This window comes from Nuphar pumila, chromosome 12 (genome assembly GCF_984573655.1).
Source record: "Nuphar pumila chromosome 12, dmNupPumi1.hap1.1, whole genome shotgun sequence".
Lineage (NCBI taxonomy): Eukaryota > Viridiplantae > Streptophyta > Magnoliopsida > Nymphaeales > Nymphaeaceae > Nuphar > Nuphar pumila.
This window is the reverse complement of record NC_143260.1, coordinates 16,561,396-16,585,992: the sequence shown is the minus strand read 5'-3', so window position 1 is coordinate 16,585,992 and position 24,597 is coordinate 16,561,396. Positions and strand designations below refer to the sequence as shown.

Sequence of the window (24,597 nt, the reverse complement as noted above, 5' to 3'; positions counted from 1 at the left end):
GGTTAATATATTTTATTTTAGAATTTGTATATCATAATATGAGACACCAAAAATCATGAAATTTGGTCAGTAGTTGTCCAACATATATATACTAATTCGCAAACCAAAATTTAGGCTTAAACTCTTAAGAACTAGGGAGTTATAATTTTTTTGACCTTGACCATTTCTGAGGGTGATGGGTGGGCTAGGATTTTAACAAAGTAGTAGAGTAAGGTTTATTGCATAATTTTTATCTTTCAGTAAATCTTTGGAAAGGATGAACGACCAACCTAGGAAGGCCTGGACTCACTTGAATCACAAAGATAAGAGAGAGAAATGTGAGAGAGGTGGGAGAGAGAGAAGAAGAGAAGCCAGAGAGAGAGACTCAGAAGGTGCAAACTTTATTTCATCAATTTCATGCTCATAAGGAGATTTTCAAACTTCTATTTATAGATTTGGGGTTTGAGATAAAACTCAATTCTAATTCTTAAAATAAAACTAACCTATAAAACTAAAACACCCTCTCGTTGTCAAAAAAAACCTTAAGTTACAACAAGAACTAAACTAGAAAGAGAAGTCTAGAGTCTTTTCTTGACAAAACTTTTTATTAAGCCTGATTTCTTAAAATCATAAAAATAATTAAATAAGCACAATTGGACTCTACCCATTTTCTCCTTCCAAGAAAAAGGGAGATGCTTTTAGAGAGGGGGAGACGACCCCCTCCCCCACCCTCTTGTGAGCTCGGCTGGCTTGCTTTCCTTCGTTCTGGTGTTGGTACGTGTCATGTGCTGAAGATGCCATCTTAATTCCAAAAAACTCACACTTGTCTTAAGTATGGCCACTTCTGGCTCGCTACCTAAATTGTCATATCAATATGTGTGGGTCCTACAGTGATTGGGTTGTCCATCTCAACACTAGATCTTGGATGACAATTGGATTAGGGGTGTCAACAGGTCGAACTGAACCCGAACTGTAGCAAACCCTACAGGGTCCAAGTATGGTGATAAATAAGAAGACCTGATTAAGACCTAAGTTCGAACCTGAAGGTACGATTAATACATGGAGCCAGGTATAGTTTATGAAATTTTATACTATACCTGAGCCCGGCCTGAGTTCCGATTAAGACCCACAACTTTTCAATGTAAAAATAAAAAAAAATATTATTTTATTGGGTATGGCTCAGGTTTGGTTCGTGTAGTTCTTATTGGGTTTGGGTATGGTTTCTCTTATGGTGGGTTCAATTAGATCCGAGTCTGGACCCGATACCATACCCAAAAATCAGAGCCAGGTCTAGTTCCACTTAGGTTCGAACCAAACCCGACCCATTGACATCCCAAATTTGGTTATGGATGCTTGGTTGGCTGGATGTGGATCTCTTCTAGAGTCTAGAGCTCTAGCTGAATTTGGTCAAGGACAATTGTTGAACCTTGATCCATATAGACCCGACCCATTTCTTTAAAAATAAATGAATCAAATACTAACATTCAAAGTCAAAGGCTTGCTACACCGCACTCCCTTGGAGCAAGAAATCAAAACATCAAAATCAATTGAGACCGATTCTAGACCGTAACACTGTTTGCAGTTAGTGCATGTCACCATGAAATGGAATGTTGCTAGCTTGATACCCACTAGTAGATAGGTGGTTGTGTAACCGATATAGAAGGAAGGGGGCATTAATTCCCCTAGCTCTGCTATGAAAAATAAAAGGAAAAATAAAGTGGCCAATCATTACCTCTATTAGTGGATAATATTTTTTTTAAAGGCAAGTTGGGTTCGGTAGACCCCACCAATTATTATTCAACATACTATTGGGGTTTGAACTAGGGATGGCAGTGGACCGGGGCAGGGCAGGGCACAAGGTTTCCACCCCCGTCCCATCTCAAAATTTTGCCCTTCATCCCTGCACGAGTTTTGATTTTAACCTGGTCCAAACGGGGCAAGGCAGGGTGGGACCCCATTTCCCCCGGTCCTTTCTCTGATGCCGCCTTCCACCATTAGAAGAAAGATAAGAAGGAGAGGAGAAAAATTGGAGCTCACACGACTTGTTAAAGGAAGGGGAGATGAGAGATTTGAGAAAGGGTTTTATGTTAAGGTTATATATATATATATAATGTGTGTATGATTTTATAATATATATAAGAGTATAATAGTAATTTTTTTAACAGAGGTCAAGGACCAAGTTAGGCGGGGCGGGGGCAAGAGTAAGTTCATCCCCACACGGGTTTTGATTTTAACCTTCATCCCGAGTTCATTCCCCGTTTCATGTCCTCCATCCCCAATCCAAATGGGGCGAGGCGGGGTAGGGTCCTGTTTTTCCCAAGTCCACTGCCCTCCCTAGTTTGAACCTGCAACTGCAATGTCCCACTACAAGGAGACATGCACTGACAGCCTTTACTGACGTTTTCTCTATCTTTACTGGTGATTTTCAAGCCAATAAAGGTGGAATTTTTAGTAGTGTATCCACGTGAAGCCCCCGTTGGTATTAGTGGACAATATTATTTCTGAGAAAAGTTCTTATTTTTTTGGATAACAGGGAGAAAGGTCCCTTGCCCACCCATACCTAGCTTTGACCTCACCGCAAGGCACATGCACCTGCAGGTTTTGAACTCATGATGCCTCTTCAGCTTGGTGACTTGTGATCATGATATCATGAATTCTTAGATAAAGATTTAAAACAGAATATATATATATATATATATATATATATATATATATATATCATGTTTCAACTTATATAGATGGCAAGGGTCACATCAAATAACTGGACCAGTTAGAGTCACAATCTTGACCGAGGAATGTTGGACCCAAATTCATTAATCAGCTCCTATGTAGACTATCTCAATATACAAAAATAAAATAAAAATAAAAACTGATGAAACAAACACGCCCTCATTTTATTCTCCATATTATACCAGTATTTCAGTTTATTTAAGTCTTGTCGGTAATTATATGGACCATAGACCCAAATTTAAAAAGAATAAGATCCATATTCTGGAGTTCTTTAAAAGATTTAAGGTGCTGATAGATAACACGTTTTATATCTGAACCATTGCATTGTTACATGTTCATTTAAGGGTGGACAGGTAACGGGGGTTCCTACTTTTTTCCCCTAGTAGCAATGACCTCCAATGCATGGCACCAATAAATGGACGGGCACTTTATTATTATTATTTTATTTTTTTTGAAAGGCAAGCTGTGGCAGAGGGATTCGATCTTGGGCCTTCAGCTTGACACAGGACCCCGCTTACAACATGGGATACCCACTTTAAGTATGTGCCAAATTAGACGGGCACTTTAACTATAAAAATAAAATAAAATATTTGAATTATTTCATGTAAGGAAAAATATTGTTACACTTAAAACTCATGACAGTAGTCTGTAAACAAGTGTTGAGGTAATGTTATTCTTGACCTCAACTCATTCAATCACAAAGTTGGGATTAACAGCCAGTATCCTGTTATCACTGGGTGATGACCTTGTTTCTTCACCTTCTTCAGCTGATGCTGATGCTGAAGCTGAACTACCATCATCAATAACAATCAAGTGACCTTCATTTTTAATTAATCTCTGCATAAAGAGCAATTTATTTTCATTAGCATAAAATTTTTCATAAAAATAAAATAAGAAGCGGTTAGCCATCAGACAGTAAGGTGAATCAACTAGGATTGTCATCCCACCCAATCATTTCCAAGGCAGTATGTGGCATGGATCAGTCAAGCTGGTGGGCGTAGCAACATAAGTCGTGGCCAGAGCCCCTAACCTAGTGATGAGCCAACCTGCAGAACAGTGATTACCTATCCCTGAGTTGGGCTCATTGGTCTTTTATATGCCTCAGTTCCATGGGCACAATGCTACTGACTTGTAAATATCAACAAGCCCACCAAGAATGTACTGGTCGTCTAGACAGAACATGAATAGCTAGAGACAAAGGATTTAAACTAACTAGCAGGTTAGGCGCCTGAAACATACAGCGATAACATAGACTTAAACTGTCCCCTGAGAATCAGACCAAGCCAATTAAGTTACATGGGCAGGATTTTAAAGCACATTATGCCAAGTCACCTAAACAGATGATAGCTTGATCATCACCAATAAGGTTCATGGAAAACATGCATCCCTAAAGATATGCTTTCTTACCTCTAGAATAGCTCTGAGACATTTATATTCCTCAACCACTTCCTCGAGACCACTGAAGGCCCCTTTGGCATTTTGCTGCTCTATGTACCATTTGATCAACTCTCCTTGTCTCATACCAGCCAATGCATTACCTATAATTCATTAAGAAAAAAGGTCTCACAACAGCTTTTATAGTCAGGAAACATTGTTTTATACATGTAAATGACAAAAAAGTAATTATAGCAACTTCCTTCAGATTCTGAGATGCTGACATAACATCCGAAAAAACCAAGCAGCTAAAGTGAAATCAGTAGCCTGGCTGAGTGGATTCCTACCTAGGATAAATGCTTGTTGAAAAGGGTGGAGTTGCAAAAATTACAGCATCTAAATGAGAATCTGCTTGCTTTGCTATTTGAGTGCAGCAGTTTATGGAAAGTAAAACATGAGACAAGAAGAGAATGCAAAGATAAAGGCAGTAGAAAATTCATTACCATCTTCAGCAAGTTCTTCATGGTCGCGGAGGTGCATAACCAGTGCATGAGTAATTTTCTGAAATCTCTGTTGACTGATCAGCAGTTTCTTTTTTTGTTGGCTTTCAGGTGCCTCATCAGTCGCTGACAATGACAGAACAAAAGTTAGAGCTGGTGACAGGAAATGAACTAGAAACTCTGGCAAGACCAGAAAGCTGACTTGAATAGAGGGCAAAAATGGACACAGATAAGTGCAAGCAGTTCTGCGGGAAGCTTTATGGATCTGGTCAGTAATTGAACTTGGTCTCTACTAAATCCAATATATCCAGTATCCCTGCAAGTCAACAGACTGGAGACTTGAAAATAAACTACCTTTGCTGTACATAGAGAATTTGACAATTGTCCCAGTAACAGTCAAACAATTTGGTAAGCAGCTTGACAAACCAGGCAGGACAAGGACAATCTGTACCACGCTAAATTACACAAAGTCAACATTCCTGCAATTCAACAGAGTCCGGTGACTCGAATGAGACAAGATATGCCATAGACCAGGGCTTGTTAGGGTCTATCTTGGACCTAGAGGCCACTCTTCCTACAGCTAACAAGTTCTCAACACAATCTTTTCTCCCACTCACCTGGATCAGCGTTGCTTGGCTGAGCATTTCCAACATCAGAATCTCTTCTTCCCTCATCATGCTGTAGATCATTTTGGAAATAGGACAGATCAATCTCGTTTGAGTCAACGCTGTTACAGAAAATAAACTACCAAACATATTCAACCCAGTTGAAAATGGAGACTGTAAATGACTTGATTACATGTGAAAAGAAACTTGCCTGATTATGGATGTTTTTAGAAGTCTCACAGCCAATCGAACATGGTTTGGTTTCACCTGGTATTTGAAAAAATATTAACTGAGTATAACATATGCCTTATTTTGGTGCTAAAACCACAATATTTTACTAGTCAATGTGCAATTAAAACAAATTATGGACTGCTCCATACTCATACACACTCAAAATTCATACAAAGAGCACCATCTGCAACCTCATGAATAACAGGAACAGCAAAAATTCTAGGGATGAAAATTTTCCAAACATAACAATAACAAGGATGGCTCAACTCAAAATCCAGGACACGACATGCCAAGAGCAGTTTCAAAAGTGTATCATATGCATTAGACAACAGTTATACATTACCAACCTGAAGCTCCAAATGACTTCGTGCAATGGCTTCAGATAATCTGATCAATGCTTCTAATTGCCTCACAGTCATGCGATATGCAACTCTACTTCCCGGAGCTGCATCACATCTTCGAAGAACTACATAGGAGTCCACCAGCACTTTTCTTGCTTCAGCACTTAGCTGCAATGGTTAAACTGATGTAAATAATGCAAGCAAATAAAAAATAATGTCCTAATAAAGGAAATGTTATGCATAGGAGATAGATTTTAAAACAAAATATACAGGTGCTGTGAACTACACATGATTCTTGGTACTTTTGTTGTCCAATTAGTTTACATATATGCACAATCCAACACTAAAAAATAGTTGATGGTTCCAAAGATAAACCCACAGCCTGCGCCACATTCTAAAGTACTAAATGGTAGTGCACATGATTGATTCCATCTATTTTCATTTCATGTGATTTTGGTGCATTAACAATTTTAAGAGAAGCAGGAATCAAACCTTGGGCTTTAACGTCTTTGAATATGCAATATATCGCTGGACCTGTGCCTCTGTGAAGGCTGGAGAAAGAGCATTTTCTTGCTTCTGATGAACTCTAACAATGTGAGCAGCAATATACTGGTCAATTTGTTCATCTGGCTCATCAATCATTACATAGACAAGATCAAATCTAGAAAGGATGGCAGGAGGGAGGGCCACGTTGTACTGCATCATAGAAAAAGCAATTGACAACCAGTTAGCCCATATTCATTTACCCAAATTAAAATTGGTGGACCCAGAATTGATGTTTCTGGGGAGTGGGGATAAACTGTATGTGAAACCGACCAATGTTGACAATATAAACCAGGCTGATTAGGGTAAAGTTGCTTGGTTTCAAGCTTGACTGCTATATCTTCAATGTCTCAAATAATGCATTTATAGCATGTTAGAATCTCCACATTTTCAGAGCAACTCGTCCCCAGACTTCATCAACTTGCCCAGACTTCTCATACAGTAGTCAAGAACCACTAGAAACTCAAAATGTAGGATAATACAATTGAGTAGCTATGCAAGTGGGGTTCTTGGGCAACAACAACAGCACAGATAAATGGTTCTTCCAGGTCAGCCAGTAAGCCATCACCTAGATCCAAATATAGATAGACCAGGAAGGTTGCCTAGATGAAAATATGATCAGACCAGTGAAACCCAATCCCAATTCTTCATGACAAGTGAGAGCCTTATTTTCGTAAATCTTTTCATTTTTCTAGTCAGTTACACGAGTCCATTATATTTATTTAAAGACTTCATTGGACTGTTTTGCAAACAGCATTTTATCATTTAACCCAAGTTGCCCAAGTGGCAGCAGGCCTGAGGAGACTGTTCTTCATCCCAGGTGAGACTCCCACCAAGTGCTGCCTTTAACTGGTGGGCTCCATAAGGGCTTGGGTGTCAGGGACCCCACTCGGAATTTATCTCGCAGAGAAGTGAACCCATTAAATGACCCAGCCCTCAGCCTCATCAACAATTGGCTAAGTATGGAGGAAAAATCGGTAGATTCTCGATTTTAAGCCGATGCTTTTGAGTTCAGGCTTGGCCCAAGTCTCATCGACAAGGCCTAAACGAGCCACTTAAAATGTGAGAAAAAAAACTTTATTTTCAACCTTTAAATTCGAGCAAAATTTGGGTTATTGTAAGGCAAAATTCAGAAGCAAATGCGTCTCAAAATTCTGAGCATGACGATATCTTACTTTTCTGAATTCGAGCTACGATTGGCCCAAAAATTACGTTTTTCCAAAAAAAGGACTGCCTCGATGGGCTGGGTCCGGATTTAAATCGGACTGAATCCAATGGATTTAATCCAAATTAATATGAATCTGGACTCTATCCAAGACCCATATTAATCTGAATTTGATTCAACCCTAAACTCATTTGAATTTTTTGAGATGAATTTAGATCTTAAACCAAGATCCAGATCCAAATCCAACGAAATTCCAACTTTAAATTCATTAGATACCTTTAAATTAAAGTTAATTAGCGTTAAGAAGTCTCCCAGATTGATATAATAACTTTTGGATAATTATTTATTATTTATTATTTATTATTTATTATTTATTATTTAATATTTAATAATTAATAATTAATTAATTTCATTTAATTCCAAATTTTTTTTTTGACATTTGTTTAGAACTCGTAGTAGAGTCCTTAAACACATATAGAAGAACTTAAGAAAGTTTGAGAAATTTTAAATGAATTAAGAAAGAAGCTTTGAAAAGTCAACTTTAGAGTTTTAAAAATATTGGAAGGAGAGAGTCCAAATACGAGATTAACCTCCAGCCCTCTCTAGAAGGGTTGAATGGATAAGAGGGAGTGTCACCTCCCTTTTTACCTATTTATAGCTCAAAAAAAAAGATAAAAGAGAAGGAAAAAGAGAGGAAGAGGGGAAAAGAGAAAGGAGGAAGAAGAACAAGAACAAGTTTGGAGATCCATTCATCTCCAGCCGTCCGATGTTTTCTACCCATCCATCCTTAGTTTTTTTTCGATTTACAATTAAGGTACGGGTCTTTCTTTTGTCTCGGATGAGAAAAATAGCCGAAATAAGCTTTAGGCAATGTTTTTATAGGGAACCATAGATTCTATCTTGATTTTTCATAGTTTAATCCATGAGAATCGATGTAGGAAGGCTTAGATCATGTGGTATTTATTTTTCTATGATTTTTTGCATGTTTTTATGTTTTTCGCAATCTAAGTCACATGGGTGCGTGTGCGAGTGCGGGTGCGGGTGAGGCACTTTCAAAAACCTAGGGTGCGGGGGTGCGGAAGGGCAAAAATGTACATATATATATATAATTTTGAAATTTTAACAGTTAACATTGTCATAATATCATTCATCATGCATACAATATATCAACCTAAATATCAATCAAATAAGTAAAGCAATTACATAAATCAACATAAATATCGATCAAATAAATAAAGCAGAAAAGAACTAAATTAAATACCAAAAGTAATAAATCTTAATAATTTTCTTCTTCGTCGTCCAATGCATCATTAGAAGGAAGACTGGGCTCAAATAAATCCATGTCCCTCGAAGTCACACTCTTCTAGGTTTACATCCCAAAATTTGGTTGTTCCTTGTCTGCGTTACAAACTCAATTTGAAAATGTTAAATACAATAAAAGTATATTTAAATAAAAAAATTTAAAAAATAAATAATCAAATAACTAAGAGAGCAAATTAGTACATGTATTCATCATTAGTTCGTGAAAGTAGTCGAAGATTTGAATGAACATATACTAAATCCTATGCACGCTTGCTTGTGAGTTTGTTTTTCTTTACGTTGTGGATTTGAGAACATGTGCTCCAATTTCTTTCACAACAAGATGAACTAGCAGGTTGCGATAACAATCGTAATGCAAGACATTGGAGAAGAGGTGTTTCTGATCCAAATGTTGACCACCATGTGATAAGATCTATATCATCCTCCTCTCTCATGAATAATGTCAGTCCATATAATCATAAAGATGAAAATTTTTCAAACTCTTGTGTGACTTGATTTAGAAGATATGCTTCAGGAAAAAGTCTTATCATACACATATTTCTATGTCTTGATAGCTCTTGGACTAGATTTGGAGGGACACGACCAATACCACAAAATATTTTGGATTAAGAGAATGTGTCATGCAATGCAAAGGAGTGTTGCCCTTATCCCATCTTCTGACTAAAATTGAATGAATATGGTTAAAAAAAATTGAATCATCCAATGCAAGATTTTTTTTTCTTCATGCTTGAAAACAACAACTTTTCTTAATTTTTTGAGCCTTACATCATCATCAGCACGATAGAATGTCCAATTTTCATCAGTCACCATGCTAACCAAAGCATTCTTCACTTTTTTAATCTTCTTCACCATCACAATGATAGACGCAAAATGCGTTTCAGCGACCTTCAACAATTTCAAGTCAGAATGCCGATTAAAGCATTAGCACGATGGTGATTAACAACAAAATTTCTAATGCTTTTGACATTTTTTTCTAAATCTTCAATCCATGAACATAAAGCATATGCTTGTGAATTTTCTTCTTCTTTGGTGTTGCATATGCTCTTTAGGGCCAGATTTAAGCTGTGTGCTACACAGGGAGTCCAAAAAATACGAGGGTAGTCACTCTCCAAACTCAACGGTATACATTTACAAACTAGAGCGTTGTCTGTAATAATTTGTACATCATTCTGACCACCCACTTCTTTTATGACTTCTATAAACAACTCCTTCAAATACTCTGCATTTTATATTCTCCAGCTGTCGTCAATTGCTTTCAAGAATACTGAGTCACTAAGCGAAGAAGCAATGAAATTGATCAGTAGACGCCTTTGAATATTTGTCCATCCATCAGACACAATAGAAACTCCATTTTGCTCCCATGAATATTTTTTAATCTCCAACAACCTCTCCACATTTGCCCTCTCTTCTGCAAGAAGTGTGGTTCGTATTTTTTTTGAGCTTAGAGGCAAATAGCCACTCAAATTACAATTTGCCAAGGATGTTACTAAATCCTTCCAATAAGGATTTCTAGCCGCATTAAATGGGAGTAAACTAGAATAAAAATACCTCCCAACTTTTCTATCCAATTCTTCTCTTCCATATGTATTGAATGCTGCTTGTATCGTTCCTCTTCCATATGTATTGAATGCAAATGACAAACTAACTGCACAAGAATCGGTCATTGTCTTTCTCTTCTCATATTCTTCTTGTATTGTCTTCACATTGCCTCATCAACTTTTCTACATCCTGAAATGCCATGTCCTGGTATCTCGACATTTCTTTTTAAATCTTCAATCCATAAAGCATATGCTTGTGAATTTTCTTCTTCTTTGGGGCTGCATACGCTCTTTAGGGCCAGATTTAAGTTGTGTGCTATACAGGAAGTCCAAAAAATATGAGGGTAGTTACTCTCCAAACTCAACGTTGTACTTTTAAAAACAAGAGCGTTGTCTGTAATAATTTGTACAACATTCTGATCACCCACTTCTTTTATGACTTCTATAAACAAGCATTTTTATATTCTCCAGATGCGTCAACTACTTTCAAAAATACTGAGTCACTAAGCGAAGAAGCAATGAAATTGATCAGTGGACGCCTTTGAATATCTGTCCATCCATCAGACACATTAGAAACTCCATTTTGCTCCCATGAATATTTTTTAATCTCCAACAACCTCTCCACATTTGCCCTCTCTTCTGCAAGAAGTGTGGTTCGTATTTTTTCTGAGCTTGGAGGCACATAGCCACTCAAATTACAATTTGCCAAGGATGTTACTAAATCCTTCCAATAAATATTTCTAACTGCATTAAATGAGAGTGAACTAGAATAAAAATACCTCCCAACTTTTCTATCAAATTCTTCTCTTCCATATGTATTGAGTGTTGATAGTATCGTTCCTCTACCTCCTACATTGACTTTTCTTTTCTTTTGACATCTTCTCGGTGGCTTGCAAATGGCACAAGAATCGATCCTTATCTTTCTCTTCTCATATTCTTCTTGTATTTTCTTGTATTGTCTTTGCATTGCCTTATCAACTTTTCTACATCCTGAAATACCATGTCCTGATATCTTTAACAAATGAGCATTCACTCTTATGTAAGACCCAACAAAATCTCTTTCACAAAGTTTGCATCGAAATCTCTTGTTTCCACCACCTCCTTCTCCAGTTTTTGCAAGTTTATCTACATGTACCCATGGTGGCCCCACCTCACTACAACTATAAGCAGAACTCAAATGTTGGGATGAGGATGACGCAAGTCCTTTTCCTTTATCCGTCATTTTTATCCTGAAAACATAAAAAAAATACATTCAAAATTTCAAATCAATTATACAAACATTATCTTGATATAAAAATATAATATATATATTATCCCCTGCCAAAAACAAGGAGGGACTAAGCCCCTCCCCTGAAATAGGAGGGAGCAGGGAAGGGGGCTCGACCCCTCCCCTGCCGACCCAACAAGAGAGCGAGAGGGGGGCTCGACCCCCTCCCCTGCCGAAAACAGAGGGAGCAGCGAGGGCTCAGCCCCTCCCCTGCTGACCCAACAAGAGAGCGAGAGGGGGGGCTCGGCCCTTCCCCTGCCGAAAACAGAGGGAGCGGTGTGTGTGTGTGTGTGTGTGTGTGTGTGTGTGGGGGGGGGGGGGGGGGGGGGGCTCCCCTGCCGACCCAACAAGAGAGCGAGAGGGAGCAGGGGAGCTCGGCCCCTCCATTGCCGACACAAGAAGAGAGAGAGGGAGCTAGAGGGTACCTGCGATGAGGGAGAGGAGGAGGCGGCGTCGGGAGGACTCGAGCTAAGTTGCGCGGGAGAGGAGATTAGGGCAAAAATTTATTTTTGCCCTAATCCTCCTTTTTCATCGGTTTTTTTTAACGTCCGAAAAATTGGAACAAAATGACCCAGGGTCGTGTTGACCGCACGTGCACCAGCGTCGCGTCGTGTCAACGCGGGTGCGGCACCTACTTTGCCGAGTCCCTATGACTTAGTTCCCAATATATATATATATATATATATATATATATATATATATATATATATATATATATTGTGTGTGTGTTTGCCTTGTATGGATACTTTGGGCAGGTCTGGACAGTTTTGTTCCATGCTTTCAACAGGATAGATCTGGCCATCGTGATGATGGGCAGATCTGACCAGATTGAAGCCCATGTCCATACTGTCCGTTCTGCCCGTTCTAGTATCAACAAGTGGACATGGGCCTATGGTTCTTAAAACTAAACAAAATCTATGGAAATAAAAATATGTGCATATTCAGTTAATGTGAAAAATCTGGATTTTTTGAAGTTTTTGGTCCGAGACAAGACAGACAGTTGTCCAGTCCCAGCCTGGACAATTGGCTAGGACAGGACAGTCTGTTGTCTAATCCCAAACTGTCCAGATTGGTGTTGGACCACTGTTGATGTGCAAAATATTATAATGCACACACACACATAATGGCTCCAATCGATTCAGCTGACTGAATCTCGAGCAGACCAGGCTGGCGCGTTGTCAAACAGATAAAAAAAAAGAGAAAACATAAAGTAAAGAACATGAAAAAAAATGGATTTCAGTGATGCACCAACTTTTTTTTGTTACCATCCAGCATCATATGGCTGGAAATCATAAGTTGGCATTGATGCAAATTATCTAACCGTTTATGGCCAATCCAATGCCAAAATGGTGTCGGTCAATGGAACAAGTCTTCTATATAAACCATCAAATATGCACTAATTAGGTAAACTATTCAACACTGTAACTTCTTCATCCGTTGATTTCCCCATTTATTCTAAGACATGTCTGTAATGGTAGCACTTGATTTGCAGAGTCAAGGTAAAAGACTATGCAACTAAATATAGTACCAACATTAGGAGACTCTTTCAACATTGGCATATAAAACCTAGTGGGTTTGCAGAGGCCCAACCACTCGTTAACAGGGTGAGGTATTAAAAAAAAAATTAAAATATACAAATTTTTTTTGCTGGCAGGTTGTTCAGCCGGGTGGCAGCATGGCCTGTCAGGACCAATCGAACCAGGTTCGTCTGAGCAAGTTTTGGGGCCTGCCAGGCCCAACCAACTGGGTCGGTCGGGTTCTATTGGCCAAATGCAAAGGAAGTAGTATAATATGTATATTCAGATTCATTTTCTGGTTCATCTAAATGGGTCATGCGTTTATGTAAATTCTGTTAAAAGAAAGCAACAAGGCATGTCGTCCTTTAACCAAATAATATGCGGATTGCTATATAATCAAATGTGTTAGTTCATAATCAGTTAAGATTTGCTATATGTATTAAATTTAGCCTTATGCAAAAGGATGAAATTATTCACATGCTTAAACTTGACATACTATGCTTAATCAAAGTATTAATGCATAATTGTTTTTACGTGCAAGTGTATACATGAAAATTGATATGTTTTTGCGTTTAAGTGATTGCATGAATGTTCACATGTTTAATTAAAATGATTCATAAATGAAAGCAAGCAAATGGCATGAATATGTGAGCTCATGCATATGAATATTGTTGTTTCATGCACATCTCTAAATTGGCGTGTATTGGCAGGCATGTGAAATGAATGCATGTTATTCATGATTTTTGCATAAAAATGCATCAATGATCAAAGTAGATCATCATGAGTTGTGTAAGCCTTGAGCATGTGTTGCTCTTTGTTTTAGTTGTTCTATGCATTGCAAAAATCAAATATGATATTATGGTTTTAATTGCACTGTTTTATATTGTCACGAGTTGTAGTCCCGTGAAGAGCTTCGCATGTTGACTTGTGAGGTTGTGTTATTAATTTTGCATGTTAAATTATAAATTAAAATAGATGAATTAATAACAAGATAAAAAAATTAAAAGAACAGTGTAATATGTGTTTCCTTAATGTCCCTTCTATAGCACGAGAATATTGAATATTGCAGTTTTGGAGAACCGTGAAGATACTAAACCCGATATTGAAGATATTCTCCTAGCCAGTTTTAGAGAGAATCCAACACTTTACTTGAGAGTGGTGTGTAGGCATAGCTTTTATTTTGGTATACCAAGAAAGTGACATTTATGAATGTGGAGCTCCTTAATATCCCGACATAAGATGTGGAGGTCTAATGTTCTGAAGGCTGTTTCGGTCGAGTGCTAAGTCTAGAACCTAGTAATAAAATATAACTTGTGTGATAAGTTACTCTGAGAACCCTACTTGACTTCGGAAAATTTTACTCGTTTAGAGTATCCGCGAACAACGATAATAAAAATAAGTACTTAAATTGTGTGCATTTAACAGAGACATGCATATGAAAAGAAAACTCTAATAAAAGATAATAATTTATTCATGCATGTGCATTAAAATCATGCATATTCTTATTCTATGCATTAGATCATGCATATTTACTTATATACGGGTAATTACAAAGATATGTGTCTTCTCTTGCATGATAATTGTCCTTAATGCTTAATTGATGTTTCATGTTGCTTAAATGATTATTTGAATTATGAATTTGTCATAATTGCATCCCTCTAAAATATTGTATGAATCTTAATTATGTTTTTTTATTTATTTATTTTATTAGAGAGATTCGTACACAAAATTCTTTGGATTCTGACACCCCTACTTTTATATTTTTCACAGTGAGGCCCATTGAAACTACTTACTTTCGAGAGGGTACCACACAATTTCTTTATAGATTCTTTTGGACAGTGTGGCTCTTCTTTCTGCTTTATTTATATTTTATTTGCTTATGTCTCAGACTATATGCACTTTAATAAATAAAGTTTGGTTTGGTTTGAAAGATGAGTATAAGATCCTTTGTTGTGGATGTGTTGTAACCAGCCTCGTAAGCCTAGTGAGGCAACTTGCTTTCGAAAGAACTATGAGAGAACCACACAATTGCTTGGCAGGTTATTTTGGACAACATGTCTCTTCTTTCTGCTTTATTTATATTTTATTTGTTTATATCTCATACTATGTGCACTTTAATAAATAAAGTTTGGTTTAATTTGAAAGATGAGTATAAGATCCTTTGTGGTTGTGGTTGTGGATGTGTTGTAATTGTAAAGTTTGGTTTTATTCAGGCCACACTCTATAAGAATGTTTTCGCACTTGTTTTAAAAAAAATTACCACTTTTTCATGAGTAAGAGTTGGGGTCATTACACAAGACTCATAACTCATGAAGCTTAATGAGTTAGTCATGTGTCTAGAGAGACAAGCCAAATGAACAAAAATAACAGTGGCAAAAGCTGAACTTGGTGTGCAAGTTCAAATGGGGTGCAGAAGCTCGGATAACAAGCCATCAATCTGATGGTTAGACTTTTAATTAAAAAACCTGAATAGCTAAAACCCTACTATAGAGTAAGATAGAAAATCAAACAGGCCCACAATGCTAAATAATTTCACCTTCAGTGGCTTTGACTTGTCATAGCGCCCACCATTTGGATTAGCAGCTGCTAAGATTGATGTTCTGGCATTGAGTGTGGCCTGAATACCTGCCTTTGTGATGCTGATTGTCTGTTGTTCCATGGCTTCATGAATTGCAACCTTTTGCATTTATTACTTCAATCAGAGTACAATAGGCATTGAAAAGTCAGGAGCACAAAGAGGAGAGAAGAAAATACCTGGTCTTTGATGTCCATTTTATCAAATTCATCAATACAACATACGCCATTATCAGCAAGCATCAGTGCACCAGCCTGAGGATTCATAAACAGGGTATTTCTCTTCCATGAGAAATCATTGCATCACCTTGACAAGAAAAATGATTTAATGGTCTCCAAAGGTGAATATGCAACATAACATTACCTCAATGCAGAACTCTCCTGTTTCAGGCTCCTTGGCTACAGTTGCAGTCAACCCTGCAGCAGAGGAAGACTTCCCAGAGGTATATACAGAACGTGGAACTAAACCCGCTGTATACCTGCAAAAAGTGAATGATTAAGAATTTTGGAAAGTTTTTCTATAAGCAATAAAAAATAGCAGGCATGCACCAGCATACACACACCAGATTGTGGACAGCCCACTAATGGAAAATTACTTAATACCATTTTTGGGTGGTGATTAACACAATGCTCCAGCGGTATTGCAAAATTTGTTAGGAGCAAAACAACCTGGCAAGCTTCTTGTTCACTAAAAGCCATGGACGTTTGAAATTTTCATGGATGTATGCACAGACAACAATAGTCCGACAAATTCAGATTGTGGACAGCCCTAAAAGACCTCATCTGAGGCTTGGACAAACCAGTAAAACAGATATTGGCCAGGGAAACTGATGGAAACAACCAATGTTGAGGTGTTACTAAGTTCCAGATGATACCAACAAAGACCATAAGTGTTAAGATTGTGCCTCTCTCTCTCTCTCTCTCTCTCTCTCTCTCTCTCTCTCTCTCTCTCTCTCTCTCTCTCTCTCTCTCTCTCTCTCTATATATATATATATATATATATATATATATATATATATATATATATATATATATATATATTCATATGTATATATAGATACTTTTTTTGTTTTTTGATGTCATCGATTGGGACAGCTCCAACTAGTTGTTGGAGCTGCTCCCAGCAGCCCAACAGCTAGTTGGGTTGGGCTGCTCCCTGTCTTTTTCTCTTATTATAAATAGGGGTTCACCTTTTGTATCTTTCTCATGCTTTCTCAAGCATTGTGTAATACAAAAGCTATTATTTTTTACTCTCTTGGCCCTTGTGTGGGTATTGTGGATTGATCCAGAAGTGGTTCTTTTGTGGATTGGTTATGATCTTGTAAGCCCATAAGAGAATTTTGTTTGCTTTTATTCTTATTTCATTACACAAGGACCATACAAAAGTTCAACCTTATGAAAAGGAAAGTTCAACAAAGGTCAAACTGAAAAATGACTCTTCATTAGGACTTCAAAAATCAAGTGAAGCTACCACATGAAAACCACTGCTTGAACTCCAGGTAGCTGGTGCAGCTACAGCACCAGCAGATTAAGTTGTATTAATTCTCAAAACTGATCACCAGACAACTGTGACACAGGTTAAAGTTAAACTCAAACTAAGCTGAGCCAAGTCTTGCTTGAATCCTGGATATGGTTTCTGAGAATTGAAGCGCCAATATAACCCTCAAACTTTTGTTCATGCGATAGCTGAAAAACAAAACTTGAAGTTTCACACACATACTTGAGGAACTGAGACTTGGCACAACTTGGATCCCCAACAATACAGACATTTATGTCTCCTCTTAGGTTGATGCCTTCATGAGTAAATTTGTGAACACCACCCATAAGCATCAGTAGTATAGCTCGTTTAATATCTTGGTGGCCAAATACTGTTGGGGAAACACTCTCCACAAGCTTGTTAAAAAAGTCAGGAGTGTTCCTCATTCTCTGCATTTGATCTATCTCATCTGCCTACCAAAGAAAACAACAGAAATAAGTACTCTATGACAGGGATAACTATGACCCACGCATCAACTGACAATATGCAAGAATATAAACCAAAGTGAAACACAACTATGAAGAGCAAGGAATCCAACAGAAATCAAAGGATCGTCAATTTATGACATTTACAAGGATACAGTTTCTTATTTGAAAAGAAACTGCTGAAAATATAAATCAAAAACCTAGAAGTTTATCATAAGCATGAAAATGCACAGGCTTCAAGTGATTTATCTTTGTCAACATGTTCTCATAAGCCAAACTGAATATTAGAAACATCGGAATTAGGAAAATATAAAGTTGATAAAAAACTGAAGGCAGTGCTGGAAGCCTACCGAGAATTGATCAGAATAATCTTCATCAATGTTCTTCCTGCTTCTAATATCACCATCCCTTCTGCCAGTGGACACCTGAAAACAACCCAATTAAGGGAACACTGTTTTAAATTTTTATAAGCTGACCACCTGATCTGACAAGAATCCTATTCAATAACAAATGATAAGCCTAGATTAAGGTCCAAAGCAACTAAAGTAAACTGGCTTTATGATATTAATAAGCTAACTTAAGACACGCATTTGATGCTTCGCAAGCAACAAGACCTTAGAAAACTTAAATGACTGAGCATCATAAGTAAAATGCCTCTTTCATATGTTGACCTAAATAGATTTTTGTAGCTAAAAACAACAATAACTAATGCCATCACTTGAACATAAACCAGAAGCCATCCAACCTGGACTGAGTTTGCAATGAAAGCAAGACGATATGATAAATCCCTCACTCCCAATGCCCGTAGTCCATTAACACCTTCATGTCCACCAGATAAAGGCTGTCGCTGGGGCTTTTGCCTTTGGCATTCTGTTCTCTCACCAGGAGAAGCTAATGCCAGTATGTCTGGTATCACCACCACAGTACCAGTAAAGATGACCCTAAAAGTACGAAACATGCCTTAGATAATGAAAATAGCAGACAGTAACAAAATAATAAATGATTCAAAGGGGAAAAAAGAACTGATATAACGCAGAAGGCCGACAGAACCATATACTCTATGTCAGATGGGGGGGGGGGGGGGGGGCACTGGCGGAGCCAGGGGTGGCCGGTCACCCACCCCAGAATTAGAAACCGGAAAAAAAAATTTCTTCTGACGATGTTAAAGAAAGAATATGCGTCCATGTGTGTTTTCTTCTGACGATGGTAGTGCTAATATTTTCCCTTAATTTTTTTCACCTTATTGAATTGTGTAAAAACCGCAGAAGAGACGGATTATTAGTTCGTGGGAGTTGGAGTTCTCTCTTGTGAATATTCAACGAAGATCTGTGTGTTTTTCCCCAGCTTCTTTTGTCATTTGTTCTTTGTGAAACCATGTAACCTACGTTTATGGGGAACCCGGCTCCACTCATCCCTATATCATCCCCTGTGGTCATAACTCCCTCTGGGATCTCATTGGTACTAAGTTGTTTTGATCAATCTGGCCCTATCGATGGGTTCAGCACGATTGATTTAATAGAAATCAATCTTTTGATAGTGTTCTTTAACAAAAAAACATGATTTTGAATTTATTTTGACAGTGTTCTTTAACAAAAAAACCATGTTTTTATTAATGGTTATTGATTTTTGAATCAGCAAAAAGTCCTGCACATAAGTTGGATTTTGTCTATTCAAATGCCGATCTTCACTAAATGGATGATGTAGATCACATACACAGGATCCAATCTGGTGAAAACAACTTGCATCGGTGAGGTCCTAATGACAGGAATGGCGATATGGATGACTGGAACCTAAATGTGGTTATGGTGACATGCAAAACACTATGCTTGCTTCACTAAATGGAGGAAAAGAGGGGTTGAAAGTGTGTTGTTATAGCCTGGCCACAGGCAAACCGATGCCATGAAGGCCCTCGGAATGATGAAACCAGATGGTACCATCAACTTGATGGCCATCGCCTTCTCCGGCCAGGGAGGCCACTTCTAGAAGAGCATGTCAGATCTACCACGCACAACCAAAATTTCTTCTGACGATGGGTGGGCAAAAAATTTCTGGCTCCGCCACTGGTCCGAATAAATGGATCGTCCTTCAAGACCACAGCATTGTCCCCGAGACCCGAAGTCTGCCCACCCAACGAAAAACTTCTGGCTCCGCCACTGATGAGGGGGAGGGGGTGAGGCACTTTCAAAAAACTTGGGTGTGGGGGTGGGGGTGCAGCAAAAATATTAAATATATATATATATAGTCCAAAAGTTGGACATAAATGACCCTGGGTGCATTGACTGCACCCAGGGTCAGGTTGACCGCATCGGGTGCGGGTGCAACGCGAGTGCGGCACCTAGTTGGAGAGTCCCTGTGACATGGCATATACTCAAGAGTCACTGCTCCATAAGATGTAACATTTCATCCACATAAAAACTCAAGGTTTGAAGAACTCAAGTTAAACACTAAAATGCATATTTAATAGTATAATTCTAAAGCAAATTTGTGAGTAGACTAATGGACTGACCACTTCACAAGTTTAATATGAAGCATGGTCTATTCATTACAATTAATACTAATGAGAATTGAGAAAGCTTTTAAGAAGACTAAAGATGATAAAATCCTTACGTGTCTCCAGCCCTTGCTTGCTCAACAATCTCATGCCGAAGAATAACATCCAAGGAGCGGGGGAGAGAACCAGCAGGTATCTCTTTAGAGGTCTCTTGCATCCGAACCCTTTGCCAGTCAGCAAATTTGCTCTCTTGACGTAGAAGTGCCCATTTGTTTCGGTTTGTGCAAGCTGCATTGACGCATATGATCGGCTGCAATTCCAACAAGCATGATTACTGTGATTGGACTACCATCTAGAGAAATATACAGAAGACTTGTGTAAACCAGGACTTAGTATATTAGAATCACAGTCTGACTAGTCTCAAGCTGTTTATGTATCAATTAAGAATGTTCACATGACTCAAGCCACAGCATAGTGGAAGGAAGCAGACACCAAGCAAATAACTAATTCTGTTCCCCAGTCATCAAAAATCCAACCTGACTTGCAGGACAAATCTGTGCCAGGATCTGACAAAAGGATCCTATAAAAAAAGAGCCGCATTACCTAATTCTAAGTACTAAACATAACTCACAATTTTTACTGCTTATGCATTAAAGGCACGAGAACATGAAAGTCATGGTGTGTCCGGTTAATTGTATGAGACTTTTTAAATTTTCTTCTGCAATACTTTGAAAAATTAATGAAATTTAAGATGCACAGAAAAGAAGCCTACCTCTGTGTATTTGAACTGTTGCTCCACGTTCTTGATTACTCCACCACATTCCAAGCATTTGAAGGTACCTTGCAGAAGTTCTGGACGGACTTCACTTGTTCGAGTAACAACACCAGTTACAGAGACAAGCTTTCCAATCTCTGCAGTCTTGAGGTCTCTCAATCTACAAAAATATAATCCAGTCATAACAAATTCACAAAGGAGAGGCAGGAACCAACTTCTGCTTCTTCTTTCTTCTTTCTTCTTCTTTCTGTTTTTTTTTTGCGCCTCACACCTCAGGCTGGCGCCTTGGGGCGCCAACCTGAGGACCACGCCTCAAGGAGCGTTTTTGATCATACTGATATATATATATATATATATATATATATATATATATATATATATATATATATATATATATATATACTGATATATATATATATAGTGGGTGGTAGATGCCTACCACTTTTCTGGCCTACCACCCGCCTAATGGGCTTTTGCCAGGTTTTTTCATGTTTTCCTTAAAGCTGACCGTACAGATGTGTTCTACATGCTTGGTTTTATAGGGATCAACTATTGGATTGTCCAATTCTGACATGAAGGTAGGTTTTTATAAGGTTAAAAATCAACGGTCTAAAATCTTCAATAAATATTCAAGGCTTATAACACGTTTTTTTGAAAAAAAACATGATCCAAGTGTCTGCAGGGTCAGATTTGCTAAAAACAACCAGAGAACACCCATTCACTCGCAGTGGGGAAAAGTGGTAAGCAACTACCGCATTACAGATACACCGAGTGTAACCATGTAGTATTTTGCTGCCCAAGTAGTGTAAGTAGTGCAATAACCACTTATTTGATGAAAAATGGCGCTTGTCTGTAAACTAATAGCTCACGTCTTCCACAAAACCACACATTAAAGTCAGATATAATGCTTTTCAGCAGGAACCACAAATTAAAAACCTTTGAATGGCAAATCCTGCCCTCCTGTTTGCACTTTTGGCTTTCAGGAGACTAAAAAGAATGACAGCTCTCCACAAGAAAGAATAGCAATCAAAGAAGCATATACAGCACAACCATAGTCCACTTCCAAAACCAGTGACCAGAATCTCCATTCATCTATGAAAAATGGTCTTTTCCAACTGTTCACGTATCTACATTGCATATGTTACCTTTTCAAGAGAGGAATGCTGTAAAATGCAACATTGATGTCTTTATTAGGATCGTCCTCAGTGATAAATGTTGGCCTCTGTTCCATCACAAATCTTTTGCAAGCGTTCCTCAGGTAAGGCTCAAATCTGCAAACAATGTGTTTTTTCTCTTGAAAAGTATATACCAAGGAAATTGAGAGGGATGTTTTCTCTATATAGAAGAAAGTGTATTTCGCTAAGCGATGCTGACCTCAAGTATTCATCAGATATCGTCCTTTGGAGAATGTCGTTGAACCTCATGACATGTGAGAAATCAATGAACATTGTCGTTGATTCTTTTGCTTTCATATTCTCAAGCTCAGTTTCATAGAAGAGTTCTCCTGAATCCAATTTGAAGCTGCCCAGAGGAAATCAAGGTTAAACTTTGCCCCAACGTGAAAAAAAAGGGGAAAACAAAGGGTTTTCTTTTAAGCAGAAAAAAGTGACCATTATGCATTTGTGCACAATACTAAAGAAGAAACTGATTAGATAACAAAAGCACGGAAGTAAGATTAAAATAATTGAAGTCGTTTTTAGTGGTAATTGCAATGCATTGCAAGGTAAAGAGGAATCCCCTAACACCAATCCCCAAGGGATTCTCTTGCGATCTGAGAGGATTCAAGCTCCAACAAAGCAGTGAAACCCCACCTAGTCCAACCACTGAAGCCCACTTGCACAGGAAGGAGTGATCCCAATGGTTGCCGTTCTAAATGGAGTAACAATTTTCTTTCCGATACATAAATGAATCAAAATGTCAGATGCATTTTCAATCCTCCTCGAAGAAAAACAGAAATAATAACCTTTTCAATTATTTGCCATCAAACAATTAGGCTATGCTTGGGAGACTTGAATCGGAGGTTATGTTGTGGCTTCCGTCATGCTCTCTGACTCTCTTGCTGTTTGAGAGCAGTGGCATTGCTGAAACAATGCATTGGGAATGGTGTTGGCAGAACCAACACCAACATCACACGTTGGGAAAACAATATTTTGGTAACACATTGAAACCATGTTTCCATCCCATTGCAAGGCTCCCAAACATAGCCTTAGTGTTTCAAGATACTGCAGCATAAACGGATTTTTATGGTTCCATGAATCAAAACATAAAGTATACAAAATGGCGATTTTTGGTTGGGGAGAAACCAAGGGTAGAACCAACGCTTTTTCTTTTTTTTCACTTGTAGGTGAACCAGAGGAGTTTTGGTAAGAAACATATCATTTCAAAATGACGCTTAGGGAAATCGACAATTCTGGTGGACCATAAAGAGAAAATTGAGGGTAAAAAAAACGATTAGGGTTCCCAAATGTGAACAATATGAAACATGAAAGAGGGAGGGAGGGAGAGAGAGAAGGAGACAGGGAGGGAGTGCACGTACTTCTTCAGGAACTCCAAGAAGGCATTCTCTACGCGAACACCAGCGTGATCGACCGAGAAACCACCAAAGGCATCCATCTTGTCAGTGAGATCTGTGCGAGCGGGCGCCGAGGAAGATGATGAAAACGGAACCCTCTCTCTCTCTCTCAAGTGGTAGACTGGTAGTATTATTTTGGCGGGAAGAGAGGGGATAAAGCGGGAAAGTTTTGGCGCCAAAATTACCTTAATGACCAATACACCCCTAAATTATTGGACTAAGTACAAACCCCCTGCCTCAGGGCTACGTTTGGATGTCCACGTAAATCCAGAACTTCGTAGTTTTCTAGGGGTTTTCTCTCTCCGCAATGGGGCAGAAGCTATGTCACAGGGACACGCCATTTTGGTGGCGCATCCTTGGTGACACATCTGAACAATATTTTAATAGTGTTTTATTGTTTTTTATGTTTTAAAGTTTTTATTTCAATAAAAAAATTTAACATTAAAATCTCACAAAATTTTGATTTTTATGAATTACAAAAATTCCGTGGCCTCGGATCACGTCACACGCCCTTGTGACGTAGGCCAGAAGATAGACAAGTTTAAGAGGAAAGATCAGGTGCAACGTAACTGCACAGTTTAAGGGTGCTGCTTCACGATCACACACCATCTTTGAGATAAAACTTGTAAATTGTGAGGCCCAAGAGCAGATGGTGGGTGATCAGGTGCAGTCACATTTCTAGAAACACTGAAAATCCAGAGATTGTAAGTGTATATGTTTGTGTACTAGGGAAAGGGGCCCCACATATTATCCAGCATGGAGCTTCTTTATGTGGTAGGGATGTAATTAAATGGATCAGATATTTATATAATATTTGAAGGAATCTGACTCTATTTTAGCTAAATTTTTTTAGCAAAAAACAGATCTGATTATAATCATATGTAGATATAGTTTTGATTTTTTGCTACGATGGATGTTCAGATTTGATGGATATTTGAATCCGATTACATGTAAAAAAATTATGTATTTAGTATAAGCTTTTCACCATCCAGGTATAATTTGGAATCTGAATCCATTTAGTGAATATCGGATTAGTTGGATATGGTTTTACCACATCCAATCTGAATCTGAGCCATTTACATCCCCGGTACACGTTTGGACGGGGGATGAAGG

The 24,597-nt window shown here is 38.2% G+C and overlaps 1 protein-coding gene across 1 annotated transcript; it reads right to left on the bottom strand.

The window, feature by feature from the left end:
- Nucleotides 1-3,396: 3,396 nt before the first annotated feature.
- Nucleotides 3,397-23,525, bottom strand: LOC149820138 (DNA replication licensing factor MCM6-like). Its single transcript, XM_089981747.1, has 19 exons — nucleotides 23,449-23,525; nucleotides 22,287-22,433; nucleotides 22,058-22,183; nucleotides 20,910-21,072; nucleotides 20,254-20,447; nucleotides 18,392-18,587; nucleotides 17,997-18,071; nucleotides 17,405-17,634; nucleotides 16,049-16,163; nucleotides 15,865-15,939; nucleotides 15,647-15,787; nucleotides 6,253-6,456; nucleotides 5,767-5,928; nucleotides 5,400-5,455; nucleotides 5,201-5,261; nucleotides 4,938-5,028; nucleotides 4,587-4,784; nucleotides 4,117-4,247; nucleotides 3,397-3,546 (listed from the first exon to the last, which is right to left on the bottom strand). The coding sequence occupies exons 1-19, from the start codon at nucleotides 23,523-23,525 to the stop codon at nucleotides 3,397-3,399; spliced, it is 2,592 nt and encodes an 863-aa protein (XP_089837873.1).
- Nucleotides 23,526-24,597: the final 1,072 nt, after the last annotated feature.

Coding starts and splice junctions, on each gene's coding strand:
- LOC149820138 (XM_089981747.1), bottom strand. CDS start 23,525: ATGGATGCCTTTGGTGGTTTCTCGGTCGATCACGCTGGTGTTCGCGTA. Junction 18,072..18,391: donor TCATTGCAAACTCAGTCCAG/GTTGGATGGCTT, acceptor GGTTGTTTTCAG/GTGTCCACTGGCAGAAGGGA. Junction 4,248..4,586: donor TGAAGAACTTGCTGAAGATG/GTAATGAATTTT, acceptor AATGAATTATAG/GTAATGCATTGGCTGGTATG.